This window comes from Perognathus longimembris, chromosome 1 (genome assembly GCF_023159225.1).
Source record: "Perognathus longimembris pacificus isolate PPM17 chromosome 1, ASM2315922v1, whole genome shotgun sequence".
NCBI lineage: Eukaryota > Metazoa > Chordata > Mammalia > Rodentia > Heteromyidae > Perognathus > Perognathus longimembris.
The window spans coordinates 27,551,248-27,571,675 of record NC_063161.1 but is presented as its reverse complement, the minus strand read 5'-3'; the positions used below and the strand labels follow the sequence as shown (position 1 = coordinate 27,571,675).

The following is a 20,428-nucleotide window of genomic DNA, read 5'->3' as shown; positions in this document are numbered from 1 at the left end:
CAACATGGTTTGTCAGTTTGTCAGTTTTTCATATTTCTTTTAAATTTTAATTATAGCCTATCAAGTCTTAAGCAATTACTTCTAGGTTAGACTCTTGATGAATGTCATAGCAGGGTAGTTTAATTTAATGAATCCAGGAAAAAAACACATCTGTTTCTAATATTTTAAAAGCCAATTTATATGGAAATTCATTTAATACACAGTCAATACATGGAGACTTGAAAAATAAAAATGGAAAAAATTCAAACCAGTGTGGTGTAGTTGGCCTTCTGTTAACAAACGTTTATGCTTATGTCTACTTTCATCTGCTACTTGTTAATACTTACAGTATCAGCTCAAAAAGAGACAGCGATTTCTTTCCATACTCAAGAAATAGGAAGTTGTTAGTCCATGGCTGGTATGCTCTACGATGACACTGGCTCAGTTTCCTCCATCTCAGTCCTCTGCTCTGCTGCACATAATTCTTTCCCTGAGGATATCTTATGAGCCATCATGACCATTCGAATTCAGCTGCTACACACATGCTGTACAAAGCAGCAAGGGGGTGGAGGACTAGAGGGTATGAACACTAAACTTTCTCTATTTTAAGGACACTTTTTGGATATAGGAGCCCAAACTTGGATGTATGACCATATTTAGCATCGAGTGAAGTATACCAGATGACTATGTGTTCAGCTGAAAACTGAAATTATATAAATGTGGTGAAGGGGAAGACTAGATATTAGAGAAGCCTGTTATCTCTAATGTGTATTTTTTCAAACAGAACCATAACTAATCATCTGCTTTTGTATTGACCATCTAGAAGTCAACTAGTTTTCAAATATAGATAATATCCATAAAGGACTAGTATGATGTTTGATCATCAACTACTGATCGATCTGATATTTGTGGATTTTTTCTTTTGCGGGGGGAACAGGAATCTAGTCTTGGGGCTTGAACTCGGTCTTGTCCCTGAACAAATCAATTCATCTTTCTCAGGCACAATTTCTTCACTAGAGAGATACAGATAATGCCATCTATCTCATCAATGATGTTCTAAAATTTGAATGAGAAAATGGAGCCAGGGACACCAGTAGCAAGTACTTAGCAATAGTAGCTCCTTCTTTCTTGAATTTAGTTTGGAATTATCAGGCATGCGATTCTGGAAATATTAATTGTGAAATGAGCAGATAAGGAAGTGCCATGATGATTCTTAGGAGAGCTGAGACTGGGATAGGCTGAACAATGAATAAAGAAAGAACAGGAACACTGGGTTGATGATGAGCCATCCATCCTAGTCCCTCCAGCTCTCCAGGGCCTTCCTACCCAACCCTGTGTGCTGTAAAGACCCTTAGCCTCACCTGAAAACCTATTAGAAGTGCAAACTCTATGGTGTCTCCCAAGAACTACTTTCAGAACGTATCTTTACCACAGTTACTATGCGATTTGTGTGTATGAAGTCCCCTGAGGAGGGTCCTGCTATTCTATCTAAAACTTATTTCTAGTACTGGGCTAATTCTGGATTTTTAGATGCATACCCTAGACTAGGAACACTTGGGCTATCTTAATATTTCCAATCACAGGCCTCTCACATCTAGAGCCTAGAATTTTCATGTTTAGGTTGAATATCACATGACTTTTATGGATGGTGTTTGACAAGCACCTCATTGAGGCTGAAATCACTACTAGAAATCATGCGTATTTTACTCAAAGGCAACAATTTCAACAACAGCAGTGAAAGCTTTCTTAGGAAAAGAAGTATAGCCCTAGCTGTGGCATTACCAAGCAAGATATGAAGATCTGAATGCAACCTTTATGATTGTGGAATCTCATCACAAAGACAAATAGCATAGCAATACATTAGCATATGTTACAGTTCCTCTCTCCTTTTCTGTTCAGTTGTTTTACTTTTTTTTCTTTTCTAAATATTTTGTTTTTTAGCCGTGCTATCAAGACTAATCAGGACCTTCTCCCAGAAACTCCGTGGACACACATTTTCTACAATGATTTTTGGGGAACCCTCCTAACCCACAGTGGCAGCCACAAGTCCTACCGGCCACTTTGTACTCTTTCCTTTCGACTGAACCATGCCATCGGAGGGCTGAACCCCAGGAGCTACCATGTGGTCAACATCCTGTTGCATGCTGCTGTCACGGGCCTCTTCACGAGCTTCTCCAAGATCCTCCTTGGTGATGGATACTGGACCTTCATGGCTGGCTTGATGTTCGCCTCTCACCCCATTCACACAGAGGCAGTGGCAGGCATCGTGGGAAGGGCCGATGTTGGAGCCAGTCTCTTCTTTCTTCTCTCTTTGCTTTGCTATATCAAACACTGTTCTACAAGAGGCTACTCAGCCAGGACTTGGGGCTGGTTCCTGGGAACAGGACTGTGTGCAGCATGCAGCATGTTGTGGAAGGAACAAGGAGTAACTGTTCTCGCAGTTTCTGCTGTTTATGATGTCTTCGTCTTTCACAGGCTGAAAATGAGACAGATCTTACCTACCATTTACAAAGTAAGTGATTGTTGCCTCTCGAGCATTGGCTTTCTGCATAATCTACTTGCTTGGTTCTTTGCCACCCTTTATAGAGAAAATTTGTTCCTCTTCAAGCAGAATTAAAAAACAAGTTCTTTTTTGATCTGGTAAGTAGAAGCTGTCCTTTTTGACCTTCTCTACTAAGCAGGGTTTCAGTCACTGCTGGCTTTATTCCTCAGATTTCTTAACTTATTTTCATGATTTCAAAGGTAGTGGAAGAATAATTTTACCCTTCAGACACATCTGCATTTATTACTTTTAATCAAGTTCCCTATAATCCAATAAACTGCTTCTAATGTATATTTACAAAAATAACACAGCTGATAATAGAACTAGATGCTAGACTGTGGAGCAGAGAAGTCCTCTGTCATTTGTTAATATTGCTCTTCCTGAGTTTGGAAAGCAGCCCTTCACTGTTAGTGCACAGGGAAGTCAAATTCTTCAACTCTGACATCATCACCTTTTTCTTGTTGTAGAATACAAGAATAGAAGATCCAAAACAGAAAGTGGTTATTGTAAGTTTCTCCCTGAGGCCAATTAAGACCTTTGCCTCAGGGTTTAATATTTGCCTATTCCTTTTAGTAACTTTGAAAGCAATGTTGTCTCAAGGTCACAGGAGCATTTGAGAATCCTCAGATCTTTCAAAGAGAATGAGCAGTTTCATGTTAGAATATTAAGGGGCAGTATCCAGGAGACTTGGCATCCTCAGAAACTGCCTTTCTTTCCTCCCATTTTCCCAAGTTTTAGGAAGTTTTAGAGAAAACTTCCTTTGGTTTGATTTTTAAGTGTGACGATTTAAACTTGCCAGTATTTTAGGAAAAGTCCCATCTTCTTTTTGGGGGGAAAGTCAATATATATATATAATATATCTCTATGTATTTATGTGTTATGCACACATACATGCATACTGTAGGGTTGGGAGAAAGGAGACCACCACTTGGTTCAGGCAGAAAAGAGTACTGGAGAGAGCAAAATGCCAGCCCACAAGTGATGTAGGTATACAGAGACAAAGCTAACATGTACTGTACATATATATATATATATATACATATCTATATGTATGCATACATATACATATAGTTGCATATATAATTATAGTTACCTGGTCCTCCTATCTCAGCCTCCTGAGTATCTAGGACTATTGGTGTATGTTGCCACACCCAGCAGCAAGGGATTGTAGTTTTGGACACTTGTTATGACTAAGCCATCTATTTTCCTAGCTTTGACTACATTTTCTCTTTGGGTGCTGAATTCACTTAAAAATGAACTATAAGAGAAATATAATCAAGATCATTATTTTTCATTTAACTTTTTTTTTTCACTTAGCAAGGAGGCTAATCACTGTTGTGCTGTTGCTCTGTGGGAAGTGTAACCTTTTCACCTAACACTCCAGTATAAGTACTTAATGAAGCTCTTTTGTGATGACAATTAAACACCAAGACTTAAAGAAAACTTTGAGTAGAATTTGATGCTTGAAAACAACATATGGTTTGAAAGTCAAGCTCTTAATTTCAAGTCAACTTTAATTCTTGCAAGGAAATTTAGAGAGACAAATTGCTTTTTCCTGAAATGATGTCATAAACAATAAAATACTGGAAATTTGAATTGTATAACTGTTATCCATGGTGCTTGTTTTAATCTAAACTGCATTCTAATAGAGAGTGCAGACTCAGTGGCTTTTACATCCATGAGTGATAGCCTAGGAAGCATTGTGGTTTCTTATACAAAATTTTTGTTTTACCATCTTGTTGTTTTGATATATTAATTGAGGACATGGTTTTAGGACTTTAGTTCTCATCTGAGAAATTTTCAGTTCTCCACACATACTTCCAAAGACAGATTTTTTTTTTTTTACAGTGTAGAGCTTCTTACTGTAAAAGTCTTCTAGGCAATAATTGGGTCATGCTTATGAAATTACTTATGGGAAATTAAAATTTATCTGACCATTCTATATTTTATTGGTCAACTTTTACTCATATAACTAATGTTTAAGAAACATTTAAAAATAGAAAGAAAGAAAGGAAGGAAGGAAGACAGAGAGAAAGAAAGAAAAGGAAAGAGCAAGGGAAGAAGGAAAAGAAGGAAGGAAAGGAGGGAGGGAGCGAGGCAGGCAGGCAGGCAAGCAGGCAGGCAGGCAAGCCAGGTACCAGTAGCTCATGACTATAATCGTAACTACTCAGAAGGCTGAGACCTGAGGATCACTATTTGAAGCCAGCTGCCAGACTGAGAAGCAACATCTCCAACTAGCCATTATAAAATTGTAAATGAAGCTATAGCTCAAATGTCTAGATTGCTAGCCTTGATAAATTCAGGAGCAGCACCCAGGCCCACATTTCAAGCTCCAGGACCAGTGCATGAGGAAACGTGTGAGAGCACGCACACACACACACACACACACACACACACACACACACGAAAAAAGAGTGATACCACTGGCAGAGGACTCTTTTTTAGTGGGAATGCCCCCTTGGCATCGTGGGAAAGGATGGATATGCTTCTAAATAGATAATTGCCCAGATTTTGGCAATGACGAGACCAAGCAGCAGCAGTGGCTGTAGTGAAGGCACCCACAACCTTCATCTGATTATTGCTATTTTAGTTTAGTTCTTTCTGTCTCTCTCAGCTATGGGTCCAACAACTTTAATAAGAACACCACTGAACAGGTTTTTATGAATTTATAAGAAAGGATAGAGATCATTTTGTATTCTCCCATATTTATAGTTGACATGAAGAAGATGTTGGAATCACTAGGTGTAGAAATCATATTTTATGAGTGTCCAGTGATCTTTTTACCACACTGTGAAGGTGTGAACATGAACAAAAAATTTTAAAGTCAGATGGCTGCAGAATAGAAAGGAAAACAATGTGGAGTAGAATCATACCTCACAAGCATTGAGTAACTAGGAGCTACAGGTATGACCTGATTTATTCATCTGGGAATGACATAGTTATTGGTGGACCTGGAGGAATTCTGATAACTGTATGTATTATGAGGTTCTGGATATAATTTGGAATACCCAATTTAGAAGTCATTTAGTGCATGTTAGTTGAAAAGAGAGAAGAAATATTGATGGGAATCATAATACTTTTTAGAAAGTTAAGGTCAACAGATAAACCTCTAGTAGCCTTAAAACCTATGTGGGTTTGATAACATATGAAGTAGAGATTTACAGAGTTAAGCACACGTTTTCATCTGTAATCTCCTGAAACTTCAGTGTGTAAACACAGGCATAGGGCTAAGAAAGCTATAAAGGTTCCTTATTTTGTGTTAAAACAAGTAGAATTCTATCCTCAGTTTGAAGGGATTCTTTTATGAAGGCTGCGACTTTCATGACTTTAGAAACCTCTTTAAACCTTGAAAGAATAATTTCCTGGTGTATGTGGCAGCTCATACATGTATTCCCAGCTACTTGGCAGGTAGAGACTGTGGCCCATCATAGCCATGCTTCCTCCAAAAAGCAAAGGTTATTGAGAACCTGTCTTAATGAATTATCTAGGAAGTGATGATGCAGGATTATAATTACAGCTTGACAGTAGACATAGGCAGGATGATTGAGGACAAGAATGACATTGGCCCACAGGCTTCATTATGTCTAAGAAACATCTAAAAAATAGCTTAAACATAAAAAGGACTGATCTGTAGGACATGCTTCCTCGTTTCGCGTCTCTCTTCAATTTTTGTACTTATGTATCTACCTACCACCTACCTACCTACATATCCAGTGACTGCTCTTTGATGGTTAATTGGAGGGTGCCTGTGAACTGCAATTCTCAAATCTCAGCTTCCTGAGTAACTAGGATTATAGGCATGAATCACCAGTTTCCAGCTCTACCTTCATTCTTGAAATAAGAAAATTCAGGTTTCTGTTCAGTATAGTGTATGATTTTTCTAAGACTGAAATTCAAATTACTCTGTTACAACTCCTTGTTTCATTTTTTTCCTTTTAAACATTGATTACTCAATTTCAAAACACAACCATTCCAGAAAAATCTTTTGATGTGGCCAACTTCAGCCAGTTTTGATTTTAAGGCTGTTAAAAATAATGTACAAGTCCACATCATGTTTGTAAAGCTTTACAATTCAGTAAATAATATTAGAGAGTTGCATTTTTCTTTGCTAAAATAGGTGAGATAGAGTTAATTTCTTAGCATAGGTGATATTTTGACATCACTAGTATTTTCATATGCCAAGCATCATTCTTAGTGCATTAAGTGTTAATACACTTAAATTACTGACCAAATTCTGACTGAAAGAAATGACTTATGAAATAATATATTTGGACACTGAAAAACTAATTTCTCAGCAGCTGGGATTTCTCAAAGACACTCAATATGAAATCTTCAGATATATGTATGTATGAAAATGAGTATCTTGAAATATTCTTGTTATCCTCAGGATCCTGTTTTATGTTTACTTTGTTGCACTGAGCTTCTCTTCAACACTTAGTGCATAGTAGGTACTCAGGAAATAGTGGAATTCATCATTAAGAATTATTTTAAAAGTGTAGGCTGGAATGACGACATACTATTTATTTTCATTTATTTAGTGGGATCAGAGAGTGAGATTAGAAGACATGAATATCAGAAAAATAAACTATCTCCTTTCTCAGTGAAGGATGGTTTTACTATTCATTAAGTTACTTTCACTTAGTTTTATGTGGTCAAAAACCAGAGGAGGGAACCTTGAAATACACTTAAACTAGTCGTAAAAATAAATACTAGATTTTATCTGGCCACAATTTTTCCTTCTTTACAAGCCTCCAGTGACCAAAGGAGGTATGGAGTAATAAAGTGAACAAAAGCAATACTTTTCTTATCCAGCATCAGTCATTACAGGCCCAGGAGCAATTTTCTATGCTTGTATAATGTCTGTTACATGCCTTAATGTAGAAACATCTTGTTGTTTATTGGAATCATTAATCAGTTATTTAGTCACAGGTACAAATTAAGAAAAATAAGGAAATCAAAGTCAATGTAATAATTCTAGTAAGAGCTTGAGATCAAGGGCAAAAATGAAACCCTTTCAGAGTGATCTTTTAAGAATATCTCAAAAGATGACTATGTTTTGCTGTAGTTGCTTATAGTATATGCAATACCTTATTATAAAATAAAGTTTTATAGCTCAGATTATTTCATATAAATGAGAAGATGCATCTTACTATACTGGCGCATGGAAAGCATTGCTAATTTTGAAAAACTACTCATCTTTTTTTTTTTTTAGAAGTTACTTGTTTTTGCTTTAATGCCAAGTTAGTGATTTAGATTACAAAGGTTCATGATAAATGAAGTTAACTTTGGTTTTAGTTACTATTTTTTTTTTTTTTTTTGGCCAGTCCTGGGCCTTGGACTCAGGGCCCGAGCACCGTCCCTGGCTTCTTCCCGCTCAAGGCTAGCACTCTGCCACTTGAGCCACAGCACCGCTTCTGGCCGTTTTCTGTGTATGTGGTGCTGGGGAATCGAACCTAGGGCCTCGTGTATCCGAGGCAGGCACTCTTGCCGCTAGGCTATATCCCCAGCCCCCGGTTTTAGTTACTATTTAAGCTTGATTCTCCATCTAGTTGTATTGACCATCTTGACATAACAAATAAGCCAAATGGCCAATTATTTATAAGATACATCATGCTGGAGTTTATATCCCATAAAAAAAATTAAGCTCAACCCTCTAAACACTAATGATACTGATCCTGATACTTCTCCATATCTGATTCTTATATGTAAAAGCATGAAAAAAAAGTTGCATAGCCTGAAGGTATTTAAACATTGACTCTACATGTGCTGTTTTCCTTAATTGGATGCTCGGGGGTGGCATTGATAAGATGCTATTACTTATGGCTCTATCCCTTTTGCTTCTGGGCTACGTTGTGCTTTGTTTTTCTAGTTGAGATAATCTTATGGATTACACTGCATAAAATTGATAGATTTACAGTTGCTTTTTTTCTAAATCACCATCTGTACTACTCTACTTCAAATATTATTCCTGCTTTTATATGATTCTCTTTCCTTTCTTTTAACCTTACATTTGATTTTGAGAGAATGCAGATATAGCAAGATACCTGATTCTGATCACAGTATTTCCTAGCCTTATTGAAGCCGTAGGGATGTTTGTCATGCACTTACAAATGAATTTGGATTTCTTCCCAGTCAACTTGTTGTAGCATTTAATATTCATGACCTGTAGTACTATAAAACTTTGAACAGCTGCCAACACTGCTAACCAGATAATATCACAAATAAAGTCGAGGTTCAAAGATATTTTACAATTCAAAAAGTCAAAGATTAATAAGGTATTTTATTCTTGCAGGTTGGCACTTTGCTCAGCTGATTTAAGATGATTCTGTATTCTAGGTACAGTTTAGGTTCAAGTTGAGTAAATTGGGCTTGGGAAACTGACTACCATTGCACATTTCTGTTATGCTTATATTTCTTAATCCTTGGAACAGCAGACTATTCACAAATTACATTCTGAATTTCATCTTTGTGCACTGTATTTGTTCATGTGGCAATTCACAGGAGAATTGGTGAGAATCTGAGCTTATGTATTTCGTAGAGTAATATGGACTTATGAATAGTGCATATAAATATAGAAGTGAAATTCAAACTGGAAAGTAGCAAGGGTATAAGGGCAGCATTAAAGGTTCTAGTGGTGTTTAGAGGAAGGGGAGATTCCTTTCAACTCAAGAGACCATGAAATGCCTCTGAAGCACAGAAATTTGAGGATGGCCCTAAGAGTATACTCAGGCATTTACGATTGGAGAGGTAAACAAGAAGCGGAGTTACAGCCTAAGCATTGCACACAGGGAGGGTGACAGGAAGTTGTGAAAGTTGCAAGGCACACTGGACAGTCCTTTGGAGAGACAGACACAGAACATGAAATTTTAGAGAAAAACAAATAAGGAAAATGTAGCTTGCAACATGCTAGCATGTCTCATAAATATGAGGGATGTCAAAAAGTATATTATGAACCCCCTCCCCAAATTTTTGGAAGTTTGTGCATGCATTTTAAATGTTTGACCTTTGTCGAGTCCACAGGTGATGGAGTCTGGAAAAGTATAGGCCATCTCCCTCTTGCACTTGAGAGGCAGAACTCTGACTTCTTTGTGTTTGAGGGAAGGTTTCCTTTTGTGATGTGACAGAGAATTAGACAGGAGGGGAGGCTTGGATTTATTCAGTGAATGTATCTAATACTATTCTCAACATTAAAATAACACGACATTTATTTTCTGAAAACTAGAATTATGTCACTTCACACTGAACAATAGTTAGCATATTATTATAGACTCCTAATGAGAAAAACAGAGAGCCCTAAAGGACTTTCTTTAGTTTTCCAGTATCCCTGTTTCCAGCTTTGTTAAATAGTGCTCACATATGCTCCTGAGTGTTCACAAGTACCACATCGCTCTTTGTTTTGTACTCTTTCATACAGGAAGGCAGCAAAAAAAAATAATAAAACATCCCTTTCACATTACAGAATAAATGTCCTATCAGCACTGAATTTCAACTAGTTAATTCAGTATATAGTCAGTGAAAATGACACCCAAATTGGACCCTGCGATGAATAAATAATGAATCTCATTGAAATCAGCTCTGCTGTTCTCCTCACACTGAGTCTTGGAGGTGTATTACATCATTTGGCTCAATTTTCCATAACCTGCTGCCTCAGAGGACTCAAACCAGCTGACCAGGACTTACAACTATCAGGTTACTTTATCCTCACTACTGTCAGTTTCATGTCAAATGATGAAGTTTATACGAATTTGAAATCCATGTAAATGCCTAGAACAATGGCAGTGACAATTTAGTGTTGATTTCTCAATGAACTGTAGGCGATAGCGAACCAGATTTCATGAGTATATTTATGTATTATTCCCTGAGATTCCTTTAAAAAATAGGGTAGAGAATATGGGTAAAATTGCCTATTAAATGAATTCATAATGACAGTACTAATGAAAGTGAATATCAGTGGTAAGGATGCATAGGGTTGGGAGGTTTCATCTTTAAATATTCAAGGTTTGTATCTATTGATCATAATTTTCCTTTCTTCACAAAGGATAACAAGAAATCAAAAGGGAAAACTTTACCTTGTGATGCCGAAGTCTATGATGATCTGCTGGTAGGAAGGTCAATGTGCCCTTGCTCGTTCTCTTCATCTTTACTGTGCTGCAGCACCCAGATGGCTCCTGTATGCTCTGTTGGTCTGATTATAACTCTTGCATCAAATGAAATAGCATGAATTCAGAATTTAATACATGTTTCTTCAGCAATTATAGCCTTGATTAGTGAAGTCATTGTTTCCGTTCCAAAGGACAATTTTTCCTTTCTGTACATGTTTATTCATTTAATTTCAGGAAATAAAGTGCAAAAATCCTATAATCCTGTTCTTTTTTTTCTATGATAGGGGAATCTGCATGTTTGCTGTTTGTTATATACTTGTCTTTTGTTTCTAATTAATGTTAGATTCAAAGAAATTGGGAAAGGGACAGCACAGGATAAATGAAGGACATAAAACTAAAAGAATAACAAAAGGAGTGAGTTTCTAGAAAGTAAAGGGTTGGAAAATATACACATTATTTTTATTAATATATAAAAGTAATTTGCCAGATATATGTGTTTTACATATCTATATATACATATAGATACATACATACAGACTTGGTAATATGCACTATTAATCATGGATGTTTGGAAATAATTTTGTGTATTTAAAAATTAAACAAAAATAATGTGGATTTTTTTAGTTTTGAATTGTTTGTAGTAGAAAGAACATGGCCTTATACATGCATCATTTTGATTTTAAATATAGTGACACTTAGAGTTGCCTTTCTCTTATAAAATAATTTGTGTGAGTATGCATGTTACATGTCTCTTGAGAACAAACTGCATGAATATAATCATCTATAATTTAGTCAGATTATATTGTTTCTGTATAAGTGATTTGATTATATTCTCATAACTTTTGGGGGGTGGAAAACTCCAAACTTCATGGGATTTTGATTTCTCTTAGCTTAAAGAATCAGACAAAAGTATATCAATGTTTCATTGGGGTTTACTTACTTTCTCTTTCACTCTCTCTCTTCTCTCTCTGTCTCTCTTCCCCTCCCTCCTTCCCCCTTCCCTCCTTTCTTTCTTCCCTTCCTCCCTCCCTCCTTTCTTTCCTTCCTTCTTCCCTCCCTCCCTCCCTCTCTCTCTTTCTCTTTCTTTTTCTCTCTTTCTCTCTCTCTTTCCCTTCCTTCCTTCCTTCCTTCCTTCCTTCCTTCCTTCCTTCCTTCCTTCCTTCCTTCCTTCCTTCCTTCCTTCCCTCCCTCCCTCCCTCCCTCCCTCCCTCCCTTCCTCTCTCCCTCCCGTCCTCCCTTCCTCCCTTCCTTCCTTCCTCTTTCTTACTTTCGCTTTGAACTCAGCGCCTGGTTGCTGTCCCTGAGCCTCTTTGTGCTCAAAGCTAGTGTTCTACCACTTGAGCCACAGCCCCACTTCCAGCTTTTTCTGATTAGTTTATTGAAGATTAGAGTCTCATGGGGACTTTCCTTCCCTGGGCTGGCTTTGAACTATGATCCTCAGATTTCAGCCTCCTGAGTAGCTAGGATTACAGCCGTGAGCCACCAGCACCTACTATTTTCACATTCTTAAACTCTCAGGATCTGGTATGAGAACAATTAAGTATATTTAATCCTATAAGAATTGCTATTTACTTTGAATTATCACTTGCCTTTTGGCTAAATTATTTTGTGTGTGAAGTTGCTAGTTTTATAGTGTTGAAAGGCTTTAGGACTAGAATATATAGAGTTGGACTTCACTAGATATTCCTTTGTTTCCTGGCTGTGAACTTGAAATTACTAAACTTTTGGAACACGAGTTGTACAATATGTAACATGATACATTAGGTATAAGCAGAGCAAGTGCACACTTTGCACACTTTCCAGTTGAGTTCCGATCTCATAGGAAGTATTATCATTGTAGTCAGCATTTTAGTGTTCCCAAACTTCTTTATCTACCTTTTCTTGGCACAATCAATCAGCATGTGTGTGACAATTGTTGAACCCTTAGACTGTTCAGTGAGATACATGGCAACATGTCAATCAACAAAAAATGGAATGTTTGCTGTCCAGTTCACTAGTGCTGATAAGTAAAAGAAAGTCAAGGAAAATTCTCTATTTAAAGATAATTCCTCTGAACAGTATGATTTGACTGTCCTCTGATTGACTGAACGTAAGTCTACAAACCAGTGCTTAATTGTTCTCTGTTGCTTTCAATCCATACTTTTATACATTTTTTTTTTCCTGTGGGTTCAGGAGGCTATGATTCATTTTATCTGCAAGAGGAGTAGCTTTAGGGTTTTTCCTGCTCTCTCTCTCCCATCACTATGTTTCCTATATTTTTTCTTTTAGCCAGGTTTATAGAAAGGGAGATTAGGTTAGTGGCTGCAATAGCTTGAAGCATTCCAGTCTCATTCTTTTGAGAAAAAACAAACTCTGTTATGCTTGAAGGTGAATGCTAATCACTTTTCTTCTCCTGTTCTTTTCTGACCTGGCAGGCAATATTGTTGCAGCTAATTCTGGAATCTCTACTATAACAAAGCTTTTCACAGAAAACACTGAAGCTGGGATTTTGTTGTTGTTGTGGTTGATATTCAACTGTTCAGTTTATGTCCCTACTTCCTAGGGAGAGAGAACAGAAGGCCAGAGACTTTTGTCCTTAAAGCAAAATGATAGTTTTTCTGATGTCCCAAATTGTTTTAAAGTGTTTTGGTTAACTAAAAAAATGCTGTAATGTTCAAATCAAATTACATTTACTGAAATATAAATTTCAGTTACTTTGGTTTTTATCTATAGGTAAAATTGGTTTGTTTGCAGGAAATTCACCATGTATAAATCTGTTTTCATTGACCGATGATACTTGGAGATAAAATGGAGAGAGATGACCATTTATATTAAAAATACTTTAGAATCCATTGTGAATTTTCTTTGCCTTAGCCAATCTTGGGTGATCACAGTCATTTATTTATTTTTCCATTTCTTTATTGTTAAAGTGATGTACAGAGGGATTACAGTTTCATACATAAGGCAGGTCACAGTCACTTATGAGTAAACTATTTTAAACTTGATAATATTCTTCAAGGCTGGAAGCTACTGAATAAGAATGGTCAGGTTGGCATAGTTTTTGTTTGTTTTTCAGAGGTTGTGACAGCTTTCAGGGATGTTGATGAGTAATAGATTTGGGGTTCCTGGATGCACATTGATAATTTGCTTCTCTCATGCATTATAATAAAATTTTATAGTTTTCATTAAAAAGAAAGGTTTATAATAGAAGTAGAATATACAAACTATGTGTACATTACTCCTTCTGTTAACAGAATTCCAGGCACATAGAAGTCACACACATGTTTAACTTAATGAACAAGTAGATGATCTATGCTTTCTCCTAATGCTTTTTTGTCACAATTCACATTTCCTTTAAGATTTTAAAACTTGTATGAAAATTTTCAATTTTCCTGTTGGCCTTTAAGTAGACTAGAATTCTATCATTAACTAGAATTTTTCCTATTTTTTTTCATTTCTCTGAGGTTCTCTTTTACTGTATGAATAATTCCAAGGTTGCTATTGAGTTATTAGTTGCTGTTTGCGTTTGCTTCTGTCAGGATCCTCCTCTTTTTGTCCTCCTCACACTAACCTCACAGGGACCTGGTTGTTTGAGTTTTGTCTTAGTGGTCCAGCTTGACTTAAGACACATTCCGGTGGCTTATTTACTTTTGAAGCTGCCATGACTACACCACAAAGAGACCCAAATCACAGTGTTTTTCTTCTTAATTTGATGAAATGATTCACTGGTAGGATGTCACTGTTTGACATAGATTACCCCTTGGTGAATGTCTCCTTTCTTTGAGTCTGCCAAACCCAAGATTCGTTTAAAAGACAGCAACAATAGCAGATAGGGCTTCCTTCTTTTTCACCTTTTACTTGCCACTGCAGAGACTTGGGAGCAAGAAAACATTTAGGCACTAGAAGTCAACATCAAATAAATGAATAGTTATTTATCTTGTTACAGAGTGTGGTGGTACTTCTTAAAAGATCATTCCTATAGTCTTAAATATTTGAAGGTAGGTGAAGGACATGGCACAGGCCTGTAATATCATTTAGTCAGGATATGGAGAGAGCAGAACTACAGTCTGAGGACAACCCAACAAAAAGTCAAGATCTTATCTAAAATCAAAGACACACAGACATACAAAAATATCAGAGAGGAAATCAAATGGTAGAACAGTTGCCTTTCAAGTATGAGGCACTGAGTTCAATTCCCAGTACTGTTCAAAAAAATTACTGGGGCTGGGAATGTGGCTTAGCAGTAGAGTGATTGCCTAGCATGCATGAAAGCCTGGGTTGGATTCCTCAGCACCACATAAACAGAAAAAAAAAAAACCAGAAGTAGCACTTTGGCTCAATTGGTAGAGTGCTAGCCTTGAGCAAAAAGAAGTCAGCAACATGCACAGGCTCTGAGTTCAAGCCCCAGGACTGGCAAAAAAAGTTACTTTGATCTCAGAATAGGACTGTAGTTTCTTGCTATCTGAACAACAATAAAATGAGTGACAATCTAAATGACAAAAATGAGATTCACTCCAAAAATAAATGTGCTTGAGAGATAAAATAGCAAGGAAAGAAAGAATGTGGACATACCAATTGAAAAATGGGATGGCTGAGCAAGGAGAGGACTGAATTTAAGTTGTCAAAGCAGCAGCCTGAAGATGCTGGTTCTTGGACAGGATAATTTGTACTCTTTGAATCTCTTACATTCTACAGTATAATCTTCTCCATGGCAGACTGACTTCCATATTGTTTAAGAGGCAGAAAAATAACCCCTCTGGATTCATTAGCTTTCATTTGCATATACATATAAATGGTGGCAATAATAACAACTGCCATTAACCATGCCCTGTGCTAGCAATTTATCTTTTGTGTATAATTGTGTTCCATTCTATTAGAGCAACAGATATGATATAGATAAGATAAACTGAGGCTGATGGGAGTGAACTTATTTGCAAAAGAATTCACAGATCTATACAATGTGAAGAGGGGGTCAGAAACTAAATGTTTAATTCTAAGGCTCATGATTTTCTTGCTTTTAATTGTACTGAAAAATGGAAAATTCAAATCATTTTATGAAAATAGAACCATTTATTTTATAGTAATTATCCTTGGGGATGATGGTATTTATTTACAATAGCCTTTTAATAATCACTAATCCATTCTTCCACATACAATAGCTAGTTTTATGGGTAGTCCAGGCTGATCTGAAACTCCATCCTCCTGCTTCTGCTTCCCAAGAGATGGAGTAACAGGCATGTAGCACTATACCAAACCTACACTTATTTTATAACAACTGTCTTGTTAGCACTGTAAATTCATTAATTTTCATCCCATTTGATAAAGATATTGAGTGAACTTCTCTAAATCACTTAGTGTTTCAGAAGACTAAGTTTCTCAGTAAAACATAGCTTGATTATTAGTGGTTTGGGTGATGAACCGTGTGTGTGTGTGTGTGTGTGTGTGTGTGTGTGTGTGTGTGAATACTATTGACCTATGTATTGTGGTGCACTGTTCCTTGCTCAAAGTTCAGAAGTCTTGAACCTTGTGCATGTAACCTTCAGATTTTACCTGGACAATATTTTGTTGGTTAAGCACTTAGCAACTTGCCCTTCCTCTTCTGATGGGTATGATGTTACTTTAAAGTCATCCAAATAAGAGTTATCTGAAGTCAAATCACACTGAAACTTTTTTTTTCTTCTGAGTTTCATATTGCTCAACCATTGATAACCATTCATGCTAACTTACTTGTGTGGTCTTTTGTTGGTTTTGTTATGCTGGTGATTGAACCTAGGAAATTGCCCATACTGGAGACACACTCTACCACTGAGCTATATCCACACCTCTTGATTTTCTGAAACAAGGTCTTGCTATTTAACTTAAGCTGATTTGAGTTTCTTAAGTATCCCAGACTGATACTAGGCTTGAACTTTTGATTGTTCCTCTGCCTCTCTTGTAATGGGATTGCAGACCTGCGCTCCCATGATAGCTCTATATATTCCTGACATTTTCTTTGTCACTTATTTATATGGAAAGATGAATCTTCAGCAAAAGATTGCTGTGTGATTCAGATGAAAAATGCTTTCCTACAAGTTTCTTTTTAATAAAAAGAATTAAATGAATTAGCAATATTGAGTTACCAAATAATGTCTATTTTAGACAGAGTATTTGTTTCTGGAGTGGATTGAGTTACTGCAACTATCATATTATTACTTGTTTCTCTGTTTTAGGCTTTTTGGTTTTTTTAGTGTTTTTTTTTTTTTGTTTTTTGGCAGTACTGGAGTTTGAACTCGGAGCCTCACAGTTGCTCAACCTGCTAGTTTGGCTTGTTTACTTGCTTGGTGCTCTAGTATTTGAGTAACAATTAGCCCAACATCTTGATGGCTACTTGGAGATGCAGTCTCTAAAATACTTTTTTTTTTTTTTTAACCTGGATTAGCTTCAAATCTTGATCCTCTGGGTTTTAGCTTTTTGAGTGGCTAGGATTGCAGGTGTGAACCACTGGTGCCCAGCAATAGCCATATTTTCATACTCTCAGTTAAAAATAAGGATTGGATTTGAATTAATCCTTTCTCAAAGATATTGTGTGTGTGTGAGAGAGAGAGAGAGAAGAAAGAGAGAGAGAGACCTTTCAATTTTAACAAGCTTCAAACAAAACAAGTCTCTAAAAATTCTGGAATATTTTCACCATGCCTTATGTGTGCTATCTTATCTAGTACTTTACCAACTGGTGATAGAGTTTGGATAATCAGTGAATTCTTTTGGGGGTTATATATGGGTCCGAATGCTTGGATCCTTAATTTGTTTTTCCCAAATGTGATTCATTGTTGATCCCCACATCTCAGTAAGTTTCTAGTATTTGATTGCTTCTTTAGTACACACAACCTATGGTTTTTGCAAGAGTAAAGTGTTTATCATTGTAAATATGAATATAGACAAGTTGTATCCTTTCCCATATATTAAATTTGCAGGGTATTTTACATATATCTTTTTTTTTTTTTGCCAGTCCTGGGCTTGAACTCAGGGCATGAGCACTGTTCCTGGCTTCTTTTTGCTCAAGGCTAGCACTGTGCCACTTGAGCCATAGTGCCACTTCTGGCCATTTTCTATATGTGTGGTGCCAGGGAATCGAACCCAGGGCTTCATGTATATGAGGCAAGCACTCTTGCCACTAGGCCATATTCCCAGCCCACATATGTCTTATATAACAGCCATCACTAGGATATGTTTCAAATATGAAATTGGTCTATTGTAACTCTAACCAGGAGTTTTGTTCAAGTGCAAAGATGCTTATAATAGCATAGTAAAACAATATCCGCTCCATTACCAATATGGAATAAAGAACATAGTTTGAAGGTTTTGTAGTTTCCAGGTTTGAAGCCAATCCAAGCAAACAACAACAACAAAAAGTCTTTTGGAAACTCCTGCGATTAACCACCTAAATTCTGAGCTGGGTGTAGCGCAAACGCTAGAGCACCAAGCAAGAAAGCAAGCCAAACTCACTAGCCCTATTTAGGGAAGTGTTGAGTTCTAGGGTATTTCTTTATAATGTTAAAGAAATGGACATTATAAAAAATACATCAGATTACTTCCAACAGGCAAATGCACACTGAGCAACTTTAAAAGAGCAATACCATATAGTTAATTTTGGGACAATGATTCTATAAAACTTTAATGTGCCATTAAGCCATTTACTGATTTACATCAGATTTATGTAAAGGTTGTTTGAACCTGCACCTTTGTGCCCAGCTGATAGCCTTTTTTGAGATTAATTACGCAAAAGCCTCTGAAAAATGTTAGACTTTTGAGAGAGTTGTGATTTCAGAGATAAAGGGAGCATGCTGTGCTAAGTATGGCCACGTGGCATAATGACACAAACCCTGTGGTTCTAATCAAGAGGTTCCACTTCCCACACGCAGTTTGCCACTACCTAGTGGCATAATTGTGGACAAGCCATTTAACCTGTCCATAAGTGTATTTTCCTGATAGGGGGATGTCTGAGAATGCTTCAAGGACCACATTGTTCTATTTTAATCATAAGTAAAATTAACTTTCTTTTCCCTTTTTCTCTTTTTTTTTTTTCTGAGAAACCTGTAACTTTGCTTATTTTGAAATACTTTTCTTAGGTATTTTGTCACAAGTAAGAAAGGCTGTTTTTGAATCTCTTGAAGCCAAAACCTCAATTCTTTATTTTTTCTATAAATTTATAATAAAAAGTAAGAATTGCTAAATTTGCACTTGGGGCATAATTTTTCAAATGTATTTCAGGTATTTTCCCCTTTTGGTTTTGTTGCATAAATAGGTAACATTTTCTTCCCGTTCTTAATCAGCCAGCTGGCTCCTGAGGTAACATATTCCCTTCTGTGTAATAGGAATAGGAACAAGACCCAGGAATGCTTTTTTCCTAATACTTCAGCGTCTCTTTCTCTCTCTGTGACATAATGCCTTTTGAGGTAAAAGTAATTCAATACACAGAAAGGTCTGAGAGTCTTCATGGCCTCATTCTTGGTAGGCAGACAGCCTATCATTTGGACCATTTCTTTTTTGTGGTCCCTGCTTATTGTTTCCCCCCCCCCCCCCTTAGAGCATGGTTCACATTAAGTGTGCATGAACATCTCACCAGCTTGGTTTGTAGGTCAGCATTCCAAGCTGGCCCATTTCCTATGGTTGGCTCCCTCCACATTCCATTCGTACCTGGATGTATTTCTGTCTACCGTAGGCCACTGTCCTCACACTATTCTTGGCTATGGGGGACATTCTTAAGAAAAGGATTACTCAATGGTAAAGATTGATATGAGAACTGTCTGATAACAGATGGTGACTAAATGACTAAATGTGTGAGATTTTACCACACTCTTAAAATGTTGCCCAATTTGAAATTTATAAATGTATCTGTGAAATTTTTCATTTTGTTCTTTGGAGCCATGAGGAATTTCAGCCAATGAAAGGGAGACTGTGTATAACATCTATATCTTGTTTACTGTAAGTATGTAGACATTGGCTCAGGATCTCTGATCATTTTATCAAGATTCTGGCAGGTAGAATCAGTTCAACCCTTTTCTAAACTGCTTTCTTAGTTCATTGTGTTTCATCTTGTTGTTCAGTTACTTAGTCCTTTGCTTAATCCTTGGTCTATTCCCTTGTCCACTGGAGGTGGAATTCTTTCTCTGGCACAGGTGCTTGTCTTGTTGGTATGGATAACATTATTAGGTGAATAAAGCCAACAACTCTTCCCCTAACTTAACTGATATTGTTTGTGAGATCAGTAAGACTTATTTTTGTAAGAAAGTGATAATAAGATTAAGATTTTATGCTTAGTGTCATTTTGGACCTTAACAACGTCACTTCTGACCTTTAGAATATTGCATATCTTTCATAAAAATAGTGAAAATCATGACTGGAGACCTTTGAGAAGGCATGAATTCATGTAGCATGGAGAACTAGAATTTAATCTAGAGATTAGGGAGAGTCCTTAAGATTGGGCAACTTTAGATAGGAAGGTTCAAATTTGTTTGATATCTAGAATAATAATTTAAACAGTAACATTGTGGGGATGCGGAAATTTCAAACAAAAAATTACCACTAGGACTTAGGAGGTTTTGGTGCAGGTATGAAAGTTGGGCCACTTTTGGGCAGCTTTGACTATCAGGCTGAGAACATTGGGATGTCATGGCTCTGGCTTTATAAAACTCTTATAGTTTTCTTGATGTAAAGTAGTAATTAAGAATACAAATGAGCAAATAATATACTATTTCATAAACAAAAAGGAAGATGGAATTTCTAGCTCTAATCATGAATGAATAGTTCTGTGTCCTTGGCAAGTACATGAAATCACGTGGACATCAGT

General features: G+C 36.7%; 1 protein-coding gene across 2 annotated transcripts in view; it reads left to right on the top strand.

Annotated features, from left to right (window-relative positions):
* Tmtc2 (transmembrane O-mannosyltransferase targeting cadherins 2) overlaps positions 1-20,428 on the top strand; it is a 336,895-nt gene that overhangs the window by 141,835 nt on the left and 174,632 nt on the right. For both annotated transcript variants that reach the window (XM_048358667.1, XM_048358672.1), the window contains exon 2: positions 1,921-2,491. In XM_048358667.1, the coding sequence (XP_048214624.1) occupies positions 1,921-2,491 (571 nt within the window). The remainder of the gene's footprint in view (positions 1-1,920; positions 2,492-20,428) is intronic.